Source organism: Musa acuminata, chromosome BXJ3-2 (genome assembly GCF_036884655.1).
Source record: "Musa acuminata AAA Group cultivar baxijiao chromosome BXJ3-2, Cavendish_Baxijiao_AAA, whole genome shotgun sequence".
Lineage (NCBI taxonomy): Eukaryota > Viridiplantae > Streptophyta > Magnoliopsida > Zingiberales > Musaceae > Musa > Musa acuminata.
Window position 1 is genome coordinate 21,369,323 of NC_088350.1, and position 20,678 is coordinate 21,390,000.

At 34.3% G+C, this 20,678-nt stretch overlaps 2 protein-coding genes and 1 pseudogene across 3 annotated transcripts in view; 1 reads left to right on the top strand and 2 right to left on the bottom strand.

The window, feature by feature from the left end:
- Positions 1 to 9,199: 9,199 nt before the first annotated feature.
- On the bottom strand, positions 9,200 to 12,226 carry LOC135631514 (tubulin beta-3 chain-like; annotated as a pseudogene).
- Positions 11,912 to 15,359, bottom strand: LOC103969119 (O-fucosyltransferase 23). 2 transcript variants are annotated; one of them, XM_009382581.3, is made up of 3 exons: positions 15,091 to 15,359; positions 13,646 to 14,088; positions 11,912 to 13,548 (listed from the first exon to the last, which is right to left on the bottom strand). In XM_009382581.3, the coding sequence occupies exons 2-3, from the start codon at positions 13,656 to 13,658 to the stop codon at positions 12,368 to 12,370; spliced, it is 1,194 nt and encodes a 397-aa protein (XP_009380856.2). In that variant the 5' UTR covers positions 13,659 to 14,088; positions 15,091 to 15,359; the 3' UTR covers positions 11,912 to 12,367. The 2 variants fall into 2 exon arrangements, with proteins under 2 accessions (XP_009380856.2, XP_018678124.2); XM_018822579.2 differs by having other exon boundaries at positions 11,912 to 13,831; positions 13,907 to 14,088; positions 15,091 to 15,358.
- A 3,339-nt stretch (positions 15,360 to 18,698) lies between these two features.
- Positions 18,699 to 20,678, top strand: part of LOC135631912 (tubulin beta chain-like) — a 3,954-nt gene continuing 1,974 nt past the window's right edge. The window contains exon 1 of the mRNA XM_065140029.1: positions 18,699 to 19,180. Coding sequence (XP_064996101.1) covers positions 18,787 to 19,180 — 394 coding nt within the window. The 5' untranslated portion in view covers positions 18,699 to 18,786. The remainder of the gene's footprint in view (positions 19,181 to 20,678) is intronic.

Genomic DNA, 20,678 nt, shown 5'->3' on the forward strand with positions numbered 1-20,678 from the left:
TATATCGAACATGATGAATATGAGAATAACCTTCCAAAAAATAGGAAGGATTTGATACTTAGAACAAAAGAAGACCACTTAGGAGAAAACTCAAGTGATGATGATGTTGACCTTGAACTCATCCAAATAAAATTTAAGAAGTTCATAAAGCAAGAATCTAAAAATAAAAATAAATTTAAAAAAATAAAATAACTTGCTATAAATATAATCGGTTGGGGTACTTCAAAAGCGAATGTCTAGAACTAAAGAAGAAGGTGCTCGCATAAAAGAAGAAGAAAATACTCAAGGCGACATGAGATGAAACGAGTACATCCGAAGACGAGGAGCAAACTAATAAAGACGAGATGGTGAACTACGCTTTAATGCCTTTCGATAATAAGGCAAGCAACTCAACCAAAACCCCTTTATTTTATTATAAAATTACTTGATGTATTTCATGAGTTATTTTTAAATTAGTAAGAAATATAAAATGTAAAAAAAAGGGATCATGCTTCTCTTTCTAGTGATTTTGATAAATTAAAAAAAAAATAAGCATGACAATTGTATGTTAACTCTTTGCACTAAGTACGAAGAATTAGATTCACTTAAATGAAGAAAAATGTATTACTATAAGAAACAATAATAAAGGAAAGATCATGATTGAAACCTGATGATTTTTATTATAATAAATTTTTTGATTGAAGATGGTTTATGATTACACAAGCAATAATCTATTAATCTTGATGATTTTTGTATTGCTTTCCGATTTTAAATGATAATGCAATACTTTTGTATGGAAGACTAGGGCATGCTAGTATAAAATCAATCATATAAATTAAAAATAAAGAATTTTAGCTATTTTTAATCTCATAGGAATCAATGTATATTATTTTTAATGAATTTTCTAAATGTAAGATAAGTGATTTTGATGATGAGTTTAGAGTTGACAAATTAAATTTGAATGAGCTTTTTCCAACCAAATTATGAACTTTTTTTTTTAATTTCTTTACTTGAGGTATCTTTTTATGAGAATCAAAATCTTTACTATCTTTGATGATTTCTTTTTACCTACTGAAGAAGAGACTTGTGTAAACAAACTATGACCTTAATATTTATGAATTGAGATTTATTTTTTATGAATCATGATCTTGATGACTTGAGATTTCTTGTACATAAATCAAGTTCTCCTATGTTTCTTTTGATTTCTCAAAATTATAATATAAAATTTTATATGAATTAAGATTTTTTATTAATTGTTCTCCTGCGATTCTTCTTGGTATTTGCTAAAGAAGAGATAAACCATGATATATCACTATACTTCTTGATGATTATGAGTTGAATTTTATTAAATATAATTGCCTTGTATTTATATTTGTATATCTTATGTTATGATTCGAATATTGATGTAAAAGAAAAAAATATATCATTGTATTCTTTCCTTCTTTTTGATGACAAAAGAGGGAGAGAAAAATTGTTAGCTTCCACGTTGCAAAAGAGAAGCAAAAAGTGCTAGCTTGAATGTTAAACTTAGGCATGTGCATAAATTCTTCTTATACATTTTTCGGATCATGATCTTGATTTCTTGATTTTTATAACTTGAGTTTTATTTTTAAATCAAGATTATTTCATATCATTCCTTCTATTTATAAAAGAAAATATTTGTCAAATCTTTCATTTTTTATGATTGAAATATTGATGTAAATTTATCTTTGTCATGATTTAAAAATTGATGTAAAGGAAAAAGAATTACAATATTGTATTCTTCTCTTCTTTTTGACAATAATAAAAGGGGAGAAAGTATTACTAGTTTGCACGTTTCAAGGAGAAAAATTTGCTAGCTTGCACATCGCAGAGAAAAACAAAATTGCTAAGCTTGTACATCTCAAGAGAATCAAAAGTGCTTGCACATCTAAAGAGAAGTGCTAGCTTGCCCATATCTAGAAACAAAAGTTGCTATCTTGCACATATCAAGAAGTAAAATTTTTGCTTAACTTCACATCTCAACAACTTGTTAGTTGCATATTCTAAAGTGATGTAAATTTTACTAAATTACTAGCTTGAGAACTTGTTAATTGTACTTCTTTGTGTTGATGACAAAGGGGGAGAAATTATGATGATGCATGGTATGATGTAATTTTATATTTTAAAATTATGTATGATAATTTGGAATCACGCATGTAATGATGATTTTATATTTTGAAGTTATCATTATGATTTGAAATTATACATGAAATTCTCATGATTTTCTATATTCAAACTTTCTTTCAATATGACATATTGATATGGGGAGTTAGTTTAAACTCCGTCATTAATTAGTTATCATCATAAAAAAAGGAGAGATTGTTGAATCTCAAATTTTAATGATAAAATCATTTGATAAAATTATGATCTAATATTTGTTTAAGTGATGCAGGACTAACCTCGATGAAGGAAAGACAATTCGATTAAAGCAGAAAGAATCAAACATTGGGTCAAAGTGGAACATATCAGAAAATTAAACGTCGAGCCGGAGGAATGGTCTATGTGACAGAAGGACTTCGTGCCATGAGTTCGGGCATCGGGCAAAAGGATTAGATATTGCGCTAAGGAGATTGGAAGTTACGAGAGTCAACATGCCGATTGGGCAATATGCCAAAAGATCGAACGAAGTGCCGGATGAACCAATGACATGCCAGATAACATAAAATTCATGCTTGTAATCATGTGCCTAGATCAAGTTAGTTTAGATCTAATTGAGTTAGTTTTTGGGTAAAATAATGCCTACTCAATTAGGAGCCAATTGGGCCAAGTAGAAGGCTCATTCGGTCACCCATAAAAGGGCCAAGTGGTGGCATCGCCAGACTGGGCAATGGTGCCGCCCAAACACAATCTCCCAAATTATGTCAGGCGATACCAGTGTCGATATCAGACTGGGTGGTGGTACCGTCCAATGTCAAACTGACAAGCGATGGTACCGTCAGTTGCCAGTCTAATAGGAGGTGGTACCGCCAGTACCCCGAAGACCTAGAATGAGACCGTTTTGGTTCTAAATTTTAATCCATTTGAGCCTATAAATACCCTACTCATCCCTGCTCGGTCAAGATAAGAACTTGAACAAAAATAGTGTGAAAATTCTGTTGTAATTCCTTGAGAATTCCCCTCTAGCTCTAAATTTCGGTTTTACTTTAAGAAAAGGGTGAGTGGCTTGTAAAGGTTATCTCCTGAACCTGTGAAAAGGAGAAAAGGGTTGTAAGAGAGTAATTGATCTTTGTCCAATTGAAAGAAAATCGATAATGGAAGCCGATGGTCTCGACGGAGGAGGAATCGAGAATGGATGTAGGTCACAACGATCGAACCACTATAAAATTGGTGTGCCCTCTCTTCTTGCCTTTTTCTTTATATTGCTTATTGATTTGGCTACCCACTCCATTTCACACTTTCTCTAAGTTCAAACGTATTTCGGATACGATTTTATTGAATAAAGTTTTCAAATCGTCGAAAGCATAAAATCACATCCCCCCTCCTCTTAGTGCTTATTGGATCTCAACACCTTTATGGTTTATGGTTAATTCACTTTTCCTATCTTTTGGCTTTAAATCACTAATGATTCCTTTATAAACACAAACTAATTTAGGATGACTATATTTCTTAAGAGAGCATGTATAAGCATAGTGATTAATTTAAAAAAAAATTATATTTAATTTTAGGAGGAATATATAGCATGGGTTCTTTTACAAATTTATTTGACTTTTTGATGTGTGCTACTACTTGTTAAATCGATACATTCTTTTTTAAATATATAACTTTGTTTAGTAAGAAATATATCAAGTTGTTTATTTTTAATTTTAAAATTTTCTAATATTTATCATAGAAACTTGTTTTTGTATTCTATTATATCATTACTGTCGATTGATTCTTTTAAACAATATTATAGTTTAGCATTCATGGTAATTAGATTAGTTTTTATATTTTTCAAATCATGTCATGTTTAAAAGAACTTCTTTTTAAGTTCAAGATTAGATTATTTTAAATCTTCACATTTAGTGCAAAAGGTATAAGATGTTGTATATTTGTTATGCATGATTTTTAATATATCAAATTCATTAATAAGTAGTAGATAATCCTTTTTTTAGTGAATTATATCTCTTATCAATCTTTTTGAGTTTATTATATAAATCATGACATACTTCAAGTAATTCTTCATGCAATAAGAAAGTTTTGCAAAAGTCAAATACCACATCATTGAAAGCTATCAAGGCATAATTTGTCACTTCTTTTTCATCCATTTGCTCTTTCACTTTCGACTTAGTTGATTAATTTCATATTATTTTGAGTATCTTCTTTTTCTTTATATTGATGACTTTTTCTTCAATTGTGGATACTTATTTTTGAAATCCCCCTGGCTTTTGACACTTATAACATATGACTGTATTTTTATCGAGCTCATCTTTAGTCTTTCCTTCTCTTCTTGCTAGTTTTGTATTATTTTTCCTTATAAACTTTTGTAATCTTTTTGCAAGAAGTGTCATGTCTTCATCATCATTATCATCATTTGAGCTCTCACTCGAGTAATCTTCTTTGAATTTGAGAGCAATATCCTTTCTTTTTTTTAAAAGGTTATCCTCTTCTTCGTCATAAGCTTTGCATATTATTTCAAAAGTCATTAAAGCTCTGATGAGTTTTTCAAGAGGAAGGTTATTTAAGTATTTAACTTCTTATATCGTTGTTACTTTTAGACCTTAGTTTTTAAGAAAAGATATTAAAATCTTACTTACAAATTTAAGATTAGTATAGTTTTTACTAAAATTTTTAATTTATTAATAATATTTGTAAAATAAGTATATTTGTATTCGTTTAGTTTCATTTTAAATTATTCATAACTATGAACTAAAAGATTAATTTTAGATTTTTTTACTCTACTTGTACTTTCATGAGTAACTTTAGGTGTGTCTCATATATCATATATAGTGTCACAAGTAAAAACTCGATTAAATTTATTTTTATCTAAAGCATAAAATAAAGTATTTATAGCTTTAACATTAAAAAAATATTCTCTTTTTAAAATTATTCTATTCATTCATTAGTTTAGAAAACTTTTGAAAATCAAACTTTGATATTTTTTTATAAATCAAAATCCATAGAAAGTAAATTCTAGTATTTCAATAAATGTAGTCCATCCTATTATTAAATATAAAAGGATGAGTGATGGAGTGAATATCTTGATTGCTTGAAAAGTCATTAGATTTCTCTGAGGTATTAATCCAACTGATAAATCCTTGCTCTAATACCAATTGTTATAATTTTGATGTTACTAAAAGGGATGGTGAATTAGTGTAATAGTAATTTTAATCAATTTTAAAACTCAATTGAAAATTTAACATGTTTTAGAAACTCGATTGATGAAGTTAAAATTGTGAGTAAAAAGAATAAAACTAGGTCACAAGTAAAAAAGGTAAGTAAAGAGAGACAAACCAATTTATAGTGGTTTGATCTTCCTAACCTATATCTACTCCCTATTCCTCTACTAATGACTTTCACTATCGATCTTCTTTCTAATATGTGAAGATTAACTATCATTTTTATAACTTTCTCTTTTTTTAAGCTTAGGGGATAACCTTTACGCTCTCTTTTTACACAAGAGATCTCTCACCTCTACAACTTAGAATTTCAACTAGACTAAGAACTAGACTAAGAGAATGAGAAGACTTAAATTATGCTCAAAATAAGAGTTTATAATACTTTACTAACTAATAAATAAATACTCTATCAACCAAGCTTGAGTATGGTATTTATAAGCACCAAAAGACGTCAAAAATAAAGCTAAAAATTTAATCAATGAAATTTTGGAGTATAGGCGGTACTACCATTGTAACTTTTAACAATCTCAATTCTAAATTTTGACGGTAATACCGTTATAATTTTTTAAATTTTGAGTGGTACTACTATCGCCATAGGTAGTACCATTATCGAAAAAGCTAATAAATCATAATACTACTTATCAGTTAACTTAAACAGTACTATCGTTTGGGCCTGATAGTTGCTAATTACTAGTGCCCTATAAGCTAATCACATGAGTAATTAAATGTGTGACACACTACACAATATTTTTTATTTTTATTTTTATTATTATTATTATTATTATATTTTCTCACTTTATATTACATGATTGATATATTGTGATATTTATGGATTTTTTAATGGGAATTGGATCATGATAATAAGACAAATTCGCATATATATACAGACCCTAAATATTTCTAGTCAGAGGTTACTCGAGAAGGACATCAAGATCGTTGGACAAACCAGTGTACTATATATGCGCCTATATGATGGAGGCAACTGGTCTCATAGCTGCATGTGTGGGGACACTATGGATATAGTACAAGTGCTCATTGAATAATGAGTTCACTGATTGATCCACTTACGAAATGTCAGATAGTTAATAATACCTTATCTTTAGACAAGGTCTAAAGCACAACTGGTCATTAGTAGTGGTAGTGAATCTTACGAGGGCAATTGAGTGTTAATAGAGGATCATCCGCTCTCAATATCATAAGAGGAATATTTCGTGTGTTCTTACTCAAGCAAATCCCTAGCTAGGGTAATTCGAATTAAGAAAGAAGAAGCTTTCCAAGAGAATCCGATTAGAGTGAGACTCAAGTAGATTGGATAGAGATCTAATTTTCACTCAGCTAGGGATAATTAGATGGAGATCTAGTATCTAATATGCTAGGGTAATTGGATAGAGATCCAATACCCAATAGGGTAGAATCCATTAGGATTAGTAAAATGAGCTCTCTATAAAAAGGGATATGGGACTAAAAGTGTTATAAGGGTAAACCCCTTAGTTGCCACCTCCCTGACTTCTCTCCCTGCTTCTTCCTCAATCGACTACCCCCCCCCCCCCCAGGTGTGAGAGGGCAGCAAGAATGACTGCCCCTACTATGTGGTGGTGGTGCATGAAGGTGAGGAAAAAATACGTCGCAAGAGGAGGTACATCGTCGCTTCATCGACCGTGTGGATCACCTCTAAAGAGAAGAACTTAAGATTTTCTTCATCCACGGGCTGAGATATGTAAATTAGGAATATACGAGTTCCATTAGGTGAGATCACCTCATATCTTATGTAGTTTTTAATTTGACAAGTTTTTTGCTCCCAATCGTCGCATATGATCTGATATAAATCTATTTTTGGAAAATAGATTTTTGTTTTATTTTTCTATTATACATGTAATGCTCTTCCAGGTTTCCTAACAATAGTATCATCGCCCAAGCTTGGTTTAGGCCACCAATTTAACATTCTAACTAGCCTAATTTAGCATGCTTCAAGCCCAATGATTTTCTTGACAAGTGAGTTTTGTTTCATCCCAATATCGACTTAAATTGATAAAAAATGACATCGATTAAGATTTTGATAAATCAATCATACATCTAGCATATTACACAGCTTTTGACATGCTATACACTCTTCCGATATATCATCCGATCTTTCAACACCTCGTCGAAACTTCGAGTATATCATCTTTTTCTTTGGTATATCGTTTATTCCATCGGCATGTTGACTTACCTACAACATCCAATCTTCTGGTGAAAAATATGATTCTTCTAATATGATGCTCGAACTTTAGTATAAAGTTTAATCTTGGCATGTCAACCAATCCTCTAGCTCAATGTTTATTCTTCGAGATGATAATTTCTTGACACAACATTCGACTCTCCTACTCAATATGTAGCCCTTCGATGGTTCGATTCTATGATTGAAGTATTTTCATATGTTACTTATCTCAAAAACATATTAATCTCGTAAACTCATCAATTGATTTTATCATCAAAATTTTATATTCAATATTCAAAAGCATATTTATTAAACATTATATAGGTCATATAGTATATTATTTTGATTTAAGCCAATGGTAGAAATACATAAAATAATCAAAATTAATTTTGTATATTTTTTTAATGAGATTTTATTTTTTTCATCAATAAGTTTTTTTAATAAAATATTGTTAGGTCTCCTTTTATCATCTTCTTATACTATTAATAAAATTATGTAGCAAACATCAAAAAAGAATTTTTCTGAAAAAAACAGTTATTGTAGATTTGTTTCCATCAAAAGATGATGAATTCCTAATCAAGTTTATACAAATAATTCATTTCACTATGAAAATTAATTTACCTACTTTTATTGGATTATGATAAAATTCAACTGAGGCTACATTTTAATGTTACGATAACAAAAACATGATGGGGTGATGAACACTTGTAGTTCCACATCGATCGAAAAATAAGAAAATCTAAACTTTATAAGTGTCATAGTCATCCTTTATTCTTAGAGACATCTTTTGGGATCCACTTTATAAGAGTAAAACCATATAAACCCATATAAATTGAATAATTTCTCATGAGTTATTGTGTTTGTATTAATAACGATAAGTAATGACTTTTCAGGGAACTATAGGATACATTATTAATGTCATGTCACTGATGGAAATCTCAAGCTAGCATACAAGAAATTATTTGCTCTCTATAACTACTCAATATTAGACTATCATAAGAACTTAACTGTTGAATCCGTATAATCAATCAGACACAGTGGCATATGAAACAGAGACCTCCATATCATAAAATTGTCAAATGTCATCATCACAATGATCGTATAAAGAAATCTGCAACAAAGCAATTGCACCAGTTCAGTGATACAAACCAACTTTTTGCACCGCTACTTTTGTGCCACATGAGAAGAGCAGATTTATGAGTGATTATATTGGCAGACCAAAAGAGTAGTAATCTGCCCACAACTTGTCATTATTTATTAACATATGGATTTATGTTTTAGTTGGATTAAATTCATGATCAAGAGACCTTCACATTGCCTTGAACTTTACAAGAGAAACAAAGCATTTATTTTTAACTGCTTTGGACATTGATGTAGGATGTGGCTAATATCAGAGTTCACTTAAATATTTTCACATATACCACTGCTATTTTTCTTATTCTTATTATGATTGCCTGAAACTAGATCTTGGTTAATTTGTCACTAGCTCTTGTAAAAATATTATGCTTTCCATTTGCTCCATCACTTAGAGCTGTCCAAGCAAATTAGAGTATGTTGGGTTGAGTTGGTAGGGATTTAGAAAGGTTTATACTTGGACTTCAATATATGACCTACCTTCCAATCATTGTCCAAAGGCAGATTCCTTAGCTGGGTGTGCATCCACTGCACTGAATGAGATAAAAAAAGAAAACTCTTTATTAGTGGTGCCATCTACGGTTACATGATTATGAGATCATATAAGCATGTTTATAAATATATACATCCTTCAGCAATTTGCATATGTACTTACAGAAGCTGGCATTTGCATGAGCACTCTCTGCCCCGCAGGTATTCTGTCCAAAATATGAGCTTTTGAAAAATATAAAGGCAAACCAAAAATCAAAATGCAATCATGTAGCTGGATGAGACCTCTGTTCACTTAAAAGGACACATTAACAGACAACTGGAAGAGCATGACACTTCTTCCATAATTTTGCTTGATTAAGTGGTAGATATCAAAGACTCATACTGTCAACCTTCTGCAGTATGGTGGAGTGTCTAATTAATGGTCTTTCAACCCCACCAATTAGGGATTCCATGGCCATGTACCAATCACCAGCTGTAAAGGGTCTTTTGATTGGAGCCTGTGTTGAATGTCAGTAAGAAAGTTCTTGGACCATCAGCTTGTGCCTAGCTTAACTTGCTCATCAAACACATGGATGCTTATATCATCAACAAGGGATAGAAAAAGAAAGTAGAGTTGCCTCTTGAGGTGGAATATTGGAAGACCCTCAACATTGGCAAAAAAATAGTTTGTGGTGAAGCATCTCAAAGTGGGCTCCACGAGATCAAAATCTCATTATTCCTTGACAAAAGGGAGGAACTATTGAAGAGGGTTTCTCCTCCAGAAAGCATGCTGTTTTGGAGGATGAGGATCCTACAGAAGTCCACACTGCTTCCATACAACATTATCCTACATAGGTCTTATTGCTCACTGGAATAAGCATAGTCTCAGGTGGAAATCAAATATAACTCTCTGCGAAAGCATTTGACTACTTCTAAATGATAGCAGTAGTCAAAAAAGAGAAACCCTGATCAACTGAGTTCTGCTAGTTCTATTCCATGTTGAGAACACATAAATACCAGTCTTAAGGAATTTTCTTCTCAGCTGGACCTTATCAACTGAGTTCACCACAAAGACTGAAACACCTAATCTGCAAAAGAATCAGTATTGATGTAAATATCAAAGCTGTCACAAAACTTGGTATCGATCTAGACCATTGACATTTACAAGATGCAATAATGAGCTAAGGAATGGACTTGCAGACACTGGAAAGGATGAAACGTTGCCGAGGGTGGGAGGTGTGGTGTTCAAACTATATTTAGAATATGCAAATATAGATATGCATTCAAGTAATGGTAAACTAGGAGCTTAGAGACCCTGAGTTCCTCACCTTTTCTTCCCGACATGATGATGTTTGATATATAGTCACTGAACAATCATCATTACACGCTTTGCACTGGACAATAGCAATTTATAGGATAATTGAACGGGGATGTGAGTTTAGAGCTTTTCTACATATCTTTTATTTTCATTTGAAGGAAAGATCCATTCAACATGCAACTTGTGACACAACATATGCCATCAATAAGGATGAACAACAGCCAAACAAACAAAGGTCCATGTCTCCAGATAGAAGCCAAATCCCTCACACATCCTGTGTCACAAGAAGGAAAAGCATCTGTCTCATGATAGACACGACCCAGGCGGCCAACTCCTCTTAATCATTCCTCCACATACTCTTCCTCATCTGCTGTGGCATGTTGGTACTGCTGGTACTTGGCCACCAGATCATTGATATTGTTCTTTGCCTCAGTGAACTCCATCTCATCCATACCCTCTCCAATGTACCAGTGTAAGAAATCCTTCCTCCTGAACATGGCTGTGAACTGCTCACTAACCCTCCCAAACATATCCTGGATGGAAGTCAACTTCCCAACAGAAGTAGAAGCCATCTTCACGCCCCTTTGGTGGAACGTAATGTCACAGACACTACACTTGGACGTTGTTCAGTATCCACTCTTTGAAGTAGGAAGAGTTATTATTATGGACATTGAGCATCTGCTCATCAACTTCCTCTTTGCTCCTCTTCTCACAGAACATGGCTGAGGCAGAGTTAAATACTAGCCGGGGCTCGGGTCAGCTGCACAAGTCATGTTCTTGGCATGCCACATTTGTTGGGTCAATTTAGGAATGGTGAGGGCTCGGTATTGCTCTGAGCCCCTGGAGGTCAGGGTTGCAGTGCAAACCCTACCATAAAGAAGTGGTTTACAGCAAGCTTCCAAAGACCAGAATTAAGATGGCCAGTGAATCAAAGGCAGCATGTGACACCACTTATTGTAGCAGAGATAAGGTGTTTAAGATTACCAACTGAAATATATGACACATTGCTATAGGATCAACGAACAACATCAAAGCCACAATGCAAATTGGAAAAATAGTTTTGAACCCAAGGAATGGAAACATTTATTCAAGATTCAAGGAGCTAAATGGTAAAAAATGTCTTAACGCATGCATTTTGGATTTTTAAATAACAAAATTACATGTTCCGTTACAGAAAATGACTTGCACCCAAGACTTAACAGAAAAAGGAAATAGATAAATGGATCAAGTGAAAAAGAGATAAGGGAGAAATCAACAACTACATATTACTTTTGACTCACAAAAACCTTATCAGACTTGTAGGTTTGAAAGAGAGCATTACAAAATTTTAGCCAAAAGAAAATAATATCAGTGTCCATAATTTCTCCTTCTATAGAAATGGTCAGAAAAAATGCAAATCTTCAGCAGGCATGAAAGAATTTGAAGAAGCAAGTAGTACTCACATGTGGGGTTAGGAAGCTTGATATCATACAGTGCTTTCATTGTCAAGGACCAAACACTCATCAGCATTCTCAACAAGTTGATGCACAGAGAGGGTACCATTGTGTGGCTCCACAACTGTCTCAGACACCTATTTCCAAATTATGACTGATGTCTAACCAGAGACAGGCAGCTATGACAGGCTTACGACCATATAATGTACATTAACTTGATAACAGATGTTGTATTACCAAATAACAGAAAGATGATAGAAAACATGAACAAAATAGGTTCCAAACCATTTTATCAGCACCAAATAACAACTGTAGTGAGATCAGCACCAAATAACAACTGTAGTGAAATCAGCACCATCCGAATTGATGATTGGCCACTGGAAATGCAAAACTAAACAGCTGATACCAAGTAAAAATGCACCAAAACTGGTATCCTATAGAACAAAAGAATTTCTTTGTCAAATATACACACAACTGTTTCCTCTGCACTAGTTTTACATCAAAGGCTTGTGTTCCAGTTGCTATAGCATGAGATATTATTGGTCCCGTAGCTTATGCCCACAAGGTCAGGGGCAGACATATCTGTCATCCATCTTTTTGCTCCACCAGATTCTCCTAATAGATTGTAAGCATAAGATGAATACCCAACCTCTGCTGAGCATGAGCTTGTGAACCCCATCCTTATCAACTTCTGTGTCCTAGATAGTACTACAAGGCTGGAAAATGTGGAGAAACTATTACCGACAAAAACATCTGCTCGTGAGCATACTTCGTAGTCGATTGCAGACTGTATAAGGTAAGGGTACTTCTTATATATGCCCCAGACTCCCAGCCTCTTTTTCTCTAAAGGAAGAAGGCCATCGTTCCATCCACTTAATATTGAATCATCCTCTAAAAGGGTGTCAGCAACTGCAAGATAAACCACAACAGGCTGCTGTATGCTGGTGATTTGGGATACTCTTTCCATTATCTCCTCTTTGCTGCTGCAGATTTGTTCGATTCTCAGTTTCTGCTCCAATTTCTTACAGTGGATCATCCAGTCTTTCTCTATCCTCATGTGAACAGCTACATAAGGCACATGCTGGCCAAGTGAGCTATCTGCACTTTCTTCATTCTGAGAAGCAGCGATTTTATATCTGACCTTGCTACCTACCTCTCTGATCTTTGAGATGACCTTAGCCACCTCATTTTCTATCTCGTCGACTACCACAAGACACTGGAAGATCTTTGCATAATCCTTAACTGGCCAATGGTCATGCCAAAGGAAGGGATTCTTTCCCCCAATGCGAATAACTTCAGAATTGTCGACTGACTCCTCTCTGCATTGTTTTAACTGATCAAGATCTCTTTCTTTCGTCCACTTCCTACCACTTCCCTTCTGGATCTCAAATGGCATGCTATGATTCAAAAGATCAGAATACCGTCCCAACCGGACAAATCCATCACAGAGACAATTGAACTTGTCAAATTGATATATCTTATCGAATGCCATAGGTTTCAGCAACTCGACTTCTTTGTAGAATAGGGATGCGCTCAAGCTAGGCATCAGAAGAGTTCTGTTCAGAAATCTCGCAGTCAAACATGCCCTGGCCAAAGCTATTTTCTGATTGTTCAATCCCCAAATAATCTGAGGAACCTCAAGGAACTTGTCTCTCCTAACAGCATGCTGCAAGTTAGAAGCTGCAGACATGGCAATCCAATTAGAGGTCCTCCATGGAAGCCAATTGGATCCAGTGAATGGATAAATGACAGTTGTGAACACAAGAACTAATATTACCAGGATGAAGCATCTAAAAACCATACACTTCATGTAGCGACTGCCCAGCTTAAGTAATTCAGTGTTTGCAAAACTCATTGTTAATTTGCTCGATTCCTTTCTTATGCTAAGAACCACTATGCTCCTGACATTCTTGCTGCATCACCTCAAATGCAGGGATAAGCTGTCTAAATTTCCTTCAAAGTCCTGTCTCACTAAGAATTATATCAGAAGAAATTCAAGAACACTAAATGCATTAAGATCAACCCCTTGAAATCAGACCTTAGCAAATCTTTCATAATCCCCTTGTAAGTCAACTCATGAACCTGCCAAATGTCAAATACCCAGAAACCCTTAGCCCTCACCAAATGGACCAAAGATGCACCAAGGTTCAAGTTTCTATGGTGCCATATATCTGAATCCCAATCCTTGGAAATGGAATCCTTCAATGATCTTGTGGTGTTCTGCAAGTCTCAAGCACAAAACTTTTAGAAACCGCACATTCTTATATTCTTATTGTGAAAATAGATTTTTAAAAAATGAACAAAACTTCAACGGTCTTTTTTGTGTTCTGCAAGTCCCAAGCACAGAACTTTCAGAATCTGACATTCTTGTATTCTTGTTGAAAACAAGAATACAAATCAGTATTTCTAACTCTGAACTAAAAAAAAAACCAAGTTCCACTCTTATCTGTTTTCAAATCAATAAGATTCATGAATACACCGTACTAAGATCAAACAACTGATCTCCTTGAAGAGCAAAAGCAATATTTCTAATCGAATCCTACATAATAATCTGCAAATTGCTGATAAAATACAGCAGTTGACAATAATCCTAGGCATGCAAAACCACTTGTCAGTATGATCTCTTCAAAATGAAATAATCCCACTGGGAAAACTCCCATCTCTCACAACTTCCTAAGAGAAGGTAAATCCATTTTAGCAAAAGAGACTGAACAAAAACCTTCAGATACACAAAACAAAACCGCTCTACCCGTAGAACACATCGATCCACAACACAATTCGAGGAGATCTTGGTAACACTCAATGAAAGTGGAAGACCTCCCATCAATTAGAAGAACGGCCTAATAGAAATTGCATACCAACAAGGCAAAAAGGCAGAATTTTTCGTTCCAAAGAACCAATTTCCTGCAATTACACAAACAAAAAGAAAAGGCAGAAAGTATCCACGCAGAAAAAAAGAAAAAGCGATAATCAGAGACAGAATCCTTCATGAGGGAAAAAAAAAAAAAAGAACGACTTTTGTATAAAAAAAAAAGTTCTTCGGAATATCACATCTCAGTACAGAGGGAAAATTTACGATCCTCGAGTCCTAGAAAATAGTCAGAAAAGAAAAAACCTAGGCGACACTGAAAAAAGGCATCTCAACATGGTAGAGGAACAGAAAGACATCATGAAAGAATAAATGAATCAATTATATGAAGAATTGCATCATCAAGAACATACCCTGACACAACCCCTTTAATGCAGAAAAACCAGATCAACCCACAGGGCAGAAGGGTGGGGCAATCTCTCCCTCGCACACAAGTGGAAACAACAATTAATAGGGCTTCAACCTTGGCCTCACGACCAGCTCCAGAACCAAAGTACATGATATATGGAGGGCTAATGCAAATAAATTCATCTTTTTTAACCTCTCTCTCTCTCTCTCTCTCACTCTGAGGGGCTGCAAGGGCCCCCTTTCTGCTCTAAAATTAACGAAACGCTCTCTCTCTCTCTCTCTCTCTCTCTCTCTCTATACATAATATATATGGAAAAGGAACATAAGGAAGCGGAACAGTTGGCATGTGGACACCAACTGTCGACAGGCCTGTTCTGGGGCTGCCATAAATGCCCATCTTTACCCATTCTTCATCATTGTGGTGGTAAGTTTTGGAATTTAGTCACGGCCACGTCGGTCAGGCGTTGGTAAAAGCTCCCTAATTCTTCTCTGTCTCTTTGACCAAGGAGCGGAGACCGGAAGCTCGATGACAACTCATTACCGCAGCATGTGCGTTTTGTAGACTTTGATCATCCTTGTGTGAGCGCGCAGTGGTGACCTCTAATACGCTAAATAGAAAGAAAGACATCACATAAATAATAATTAAACATTTTGTTAAATAGAAAGAGACCAGATATAAGATTTAAATTGATAGCCTATTCTGTCTGATACCAGACAAATTCCAAAAATTTAATTTGGTAGATAGATACATACCTAATATATGTTCCGGAGTTGTTTTTCATCTAACAGGTATCTTTCTCATGTATCTTTTGGCAATGTTCACCAAAGACAGTCCACGAAGATTGTGCAAAATCTTTTATGACAGGTATAAGATCACAGCTTCAGTCACAGGATCCCTGTGAGCATTACACAGTGTGTCTGTCTGACACAATAAGCATGCATCATTCGTCGTACAATGCACCGCATGCAGCCGCCTACCTCCGCACCTTGAACCTAACTCCCCATGGAAGAGGGGATGCATCATCTTTATACTGCAGTATTGACGTGTGTTCCTCTTTGAACAATTACAGCCCACCGTCCATGATATCAAGTATTTGCTCGACCGAGCAGTCAACTACGTTGCTATGAGGGTCAACCCTCCAATTCCAATGAACCTTAATGTGTAAGTGTTCCTCAACTCGATCCCCTATCTTTCTCTCTTTTGGGATGCGTCGGACATGCAGATGCCGTGATTAACTAATACTGGTAAGTTTAGGGGAGCATGTAATTAACTTATTCTTCTGAAGATCTATTGCAACACGAGCATGGAGGGAAATTTCACAAACACTTGGTAGGCAAATGTACCAAACACACTTAATATAACTGGATAAGGCAAACAAAACAGCAATAAGACAAGAGTGAAAACCACACTGTAAAGGTATTCATTTATGCATCAACTAGAAGAAGAAATTTGCGACTGTTCATGTCAGAGTACAGAAAAGCATAAACATCTGTAAGCAACTCAAAAGGTTAGCAATTACGGCTCCGAAAGGATAACTAGATCATCGTCACTCCATGGCATGAAGCACAGAGAGTTAGAGAATGGCAATCTACAACGCTAGTGAACAGAGAAATTTAGTACTCACCTGTAGACATGATGAGGAAGGCAACGGCCGATCTGCACATGGAGGTAACAAGTGCACCAAATTTGTGAAGTGCACAATAATCTTACGAAAATACATAGATTAAATGGTAAAAGCAATCATGAGGTCAATGTTCACCGATCTCACATGTCTCCACCTCCAATTCATTATTTCCCCTCTCTCCTCTCTTACATGTTTACCACCGATCTTACAAGAATTAAATTAATTTCTAGGAAGTCTTGTGGCATGTCAGACATCACTATAAATTTTAACTTTAATTGTCAAATTTAAATTCATCAAAATGTGTGGTCATTATTTAAAATTATTTTATGACATATTTATCTATTTAGTGATGTTGTTACAGTTTAACTTTTAACTTTAGGTTGGAAGCAGATTTCAATCATTGATCCATTTAGTGATGTTATTACAATCTTTTGTCTTCCTTTTAATGCAAGAAAATGCATCAAATGATAATTTTACAATTACATGAAATTAAATAAATCATATACTCTTTCATTATTTGGAGGAGGATTGATTTTAGTATACAGTTTTGAGTATGGTCTTTTTCTAATGTTATTCTTAATTGGCTTTCTATTTTTATAAAGTTGAGATCTTCCTTACCGAGATAACATGTTCAATCAAAATCAATTTTTTTTTAATTTTTTTTACATTTTCTTTATTTTTAAAAAATAATTTTTAAAATTAACTAGAAATATTGAAGATGTTGACAACTTATAACATATCTAAAATACTCCTAAACTAATCAAAATTATTTAAATAAAAAAAGATAAAAATGATCCAATATCAATAAATTTTGGAAATAATTGGAACCACCAAATAAGATGTGCAATTAATATTAAATGTAATATAATTCAAACACACCATTATCTCTCATGAGTGACGTATTAATTACTGAGAGATATGATCAATAATTAAAATTAATAAATATTGAATTAAATGAGCAAGAATTCAAAGTGTTTAAGCTATTAAGGAAATACTCCATATACAGTAAGTTCTAACAAATAAAGAACCTTAAAAAATCTCCATCATAATATTGTTTTGTCCAAAAACGTCCACCAAACTATACATATAGTATGTTATCCACCAACTAATATTTAAAATACTTCAATTTTCTTTTTATTACTTGACTATCTAGTAAAAAAGGGAAACATTGATTATTAATTATTATTATTATTATTATTGCCTTAGTTATTTCAAACATTCATTTATTATCTCTTTGAACTAAAATAAATCATTTGTACATGTCTTAAATTGTTTCTTACGCCATTTATCTCTAAAAAATAATTAATTCTTTTTATATATCACTTGTCACTTGGAAAAACCTACCTTTATAAGTTATATCATCATTTAGTATGTTAAAAATAAAATAATATAGAAAATTAGGAATTTAGTCCATGACTATTATTTACCCCCTTAAATTGAAGTTTAGCAGTCAACCCTAAAAACTAATATAGGTAGAAATCAATGCTATGATAGAGACATTAAAACTCTAAATTAGATTATTATATTTGTTGGTGAAATATTATGACAAGAATATTAAAATTATATATTAATTTTATTAAAAAAAATATAATTTGATTTTAACTTGAGTATAACTTGAACGTAAGAAGTCATATCCGATCTAACTCGATCCGAAAGGGTTCCAATCCGAATCGACGTACTCGGATTGAGAAATCTCCATTCGACCGAATCCACTGATCGATGAGACTTAAAATAACTCGGATATTATCGATATTTTCAGGAAAAAAAACGCCACCGGTAAAAATTAAATATAGGCCGCTATTGGATAAAAACCACCATTAGCGCCTTTTTTCGGTAAATTGCCCCGAATAAATCTATTTGGCGTCCGATCAGCGGATCTTAAGTCTTGACACATCTCAGCCCTCCGATGAGCACATATATTTCGGTAAGCTTACCACGATACGGCGATCGGAGCAACCCTACTATAAAACAGGGCCCCAGATCTTGAGTTCCTTTGTTCCCCCTGTTCTCCCGCTCCGTCGGCGACCCGAAACCTATCCCTGAGACGCGATCCTGCGAGCGGCGGCGGCGGAGAAGATGAGGGAGATTCTCCACATTCAGGGCGGCCAGTGTGGGAACCAGATTGGGGCCAAGTTCTGGGAGGTGATATGCGACGAACATGGTATCGACGGCACGGGTAAGTATTCCGGTGACTCTGACCTCCAGCTCGAGCGGATCAACGTCTACTACAACGAAGCCAGCGGCGGTCGCTACGTCCCCCGCGCCGTGCTCATGGATCTGGAGCCTGGCACCATGGACTCCATCAGATCCGGACCCGTCGGCCAGATCTTCAGGCCTGACAACTTCGTCTTCGGCCAGTCTGGCGCTGGGAACAACTGGGCCAAGGGGCATTACACGGAAGGCGCCGAGCTCATCGACTCGGTCCTCGACGTTGTCAGGAAGGAAGCCGAGAACTGCGACTGCTTGCAGGGTATGGTTTTCTCCTTCGAAATATCGTAGTGCTTTGTGTTCTTCCACGTTCTGAGAATACATTACTGCCTTGAATGTAACTAATGCAGAATGTCCGTTAATGTGTTGAACCATCTTCTATTCTTTAGATCTTTAATGGACACAGACTGATCTCCTTTTTTCAGTCATTTGACTTGTACTTCATTATCGTTTCCTGTTTAAGTAGCGTGATTATCTCAGCCCCACCTTTTTATTTTTTTATTAATCTAGAGGTTTTCGATGTGATAAATATGAATGTACTGTGCAAATATTTTTTGCTTTTTTTATATATCGTGTAATTTTGGAATTTATAAATAAATGAAATTTTACTAAATAACTAATGGTAATTTGTTAGTCCTTGCATTTTTTTCACATTGAATTATACTAACAGATATCTACTTCATTGTTCAGTGGTTTGTGTGCATTTAGTTTCCAGCTTGAATTCTCTTAGATTTGTGGGCTTTAAAACATTCATATATGATCATCTATCTATGTTGTTGCATGATAATATGAAATTATAAGACTTACACAGATTTGTATGTCTAGTATGTTTAATTTTATTGATTGTATATATTTTACACAAATGTCATGTAAAATATTACAATGCAACAACATGGATGTCCCAGCGTGGATGTTTGAAAACACAACAATACTGGAGGCAGATCAGGAATAAGCACATGATGGAATGAGAAACATGTTTGGACTTTTATTCATATATATATAATACAAAATGCAGATGGTTGTTTGCTGAAAAATGAAAATCTTGCAAATATTGTAACAAACAGGTATTAAAGATGCAAATTGTTAACACAATATAATAATATTTAGAGTAATATGGGTTATAAACTTTTATGGTTTTGGACATGTTGTGAGAATAATTAACTTTTGTGCATTCTTCTAATACTTGATGGTATGTTTCGCAGTAGCCAGTTATTTATGTCTCATAACCAATCATAAGTTAAAACTTTCAGATTTTCAATTACTTCAATATGTATTGCAGGTTCTTCTGTTATCATGTAGGCAAGAAACTTATGGCATAGTTTTATACTTTTTATGTGTCTTGTTCCTCCAAAGAAATAAGAACAGTGTTCAGGTTGATATATAAAATGGTCTTTCCGTTCTATGAGTAGGCTGTAGATTGTCTTGATTGATTACGAATACATTTCCCTGATGATTGTTTCATTTAAAATGATTAGAAATTGAAATGACAATCATAATCAGCTGATACATGTAGTACATCATGCTGGCATTTGTTTTTTGGGGCCTGTTCTTGTATGGAGTTTGTTGATGTTACCTTCTGGCCAAAGTTCATCAGTGGGAACTGGGGTTCTGTGATCTTGGCCGATGCAAGTTCATAACCAATCCAGGGAAGTAGTATGCGAGATAACCATTAATCTCTTCATTTCTTGGTTGAGCCCATTTGTTTCTTGTTGGACTTTTGAATCTTTTAGACTAAAAGTAGTTTGTCACATAAACAACTG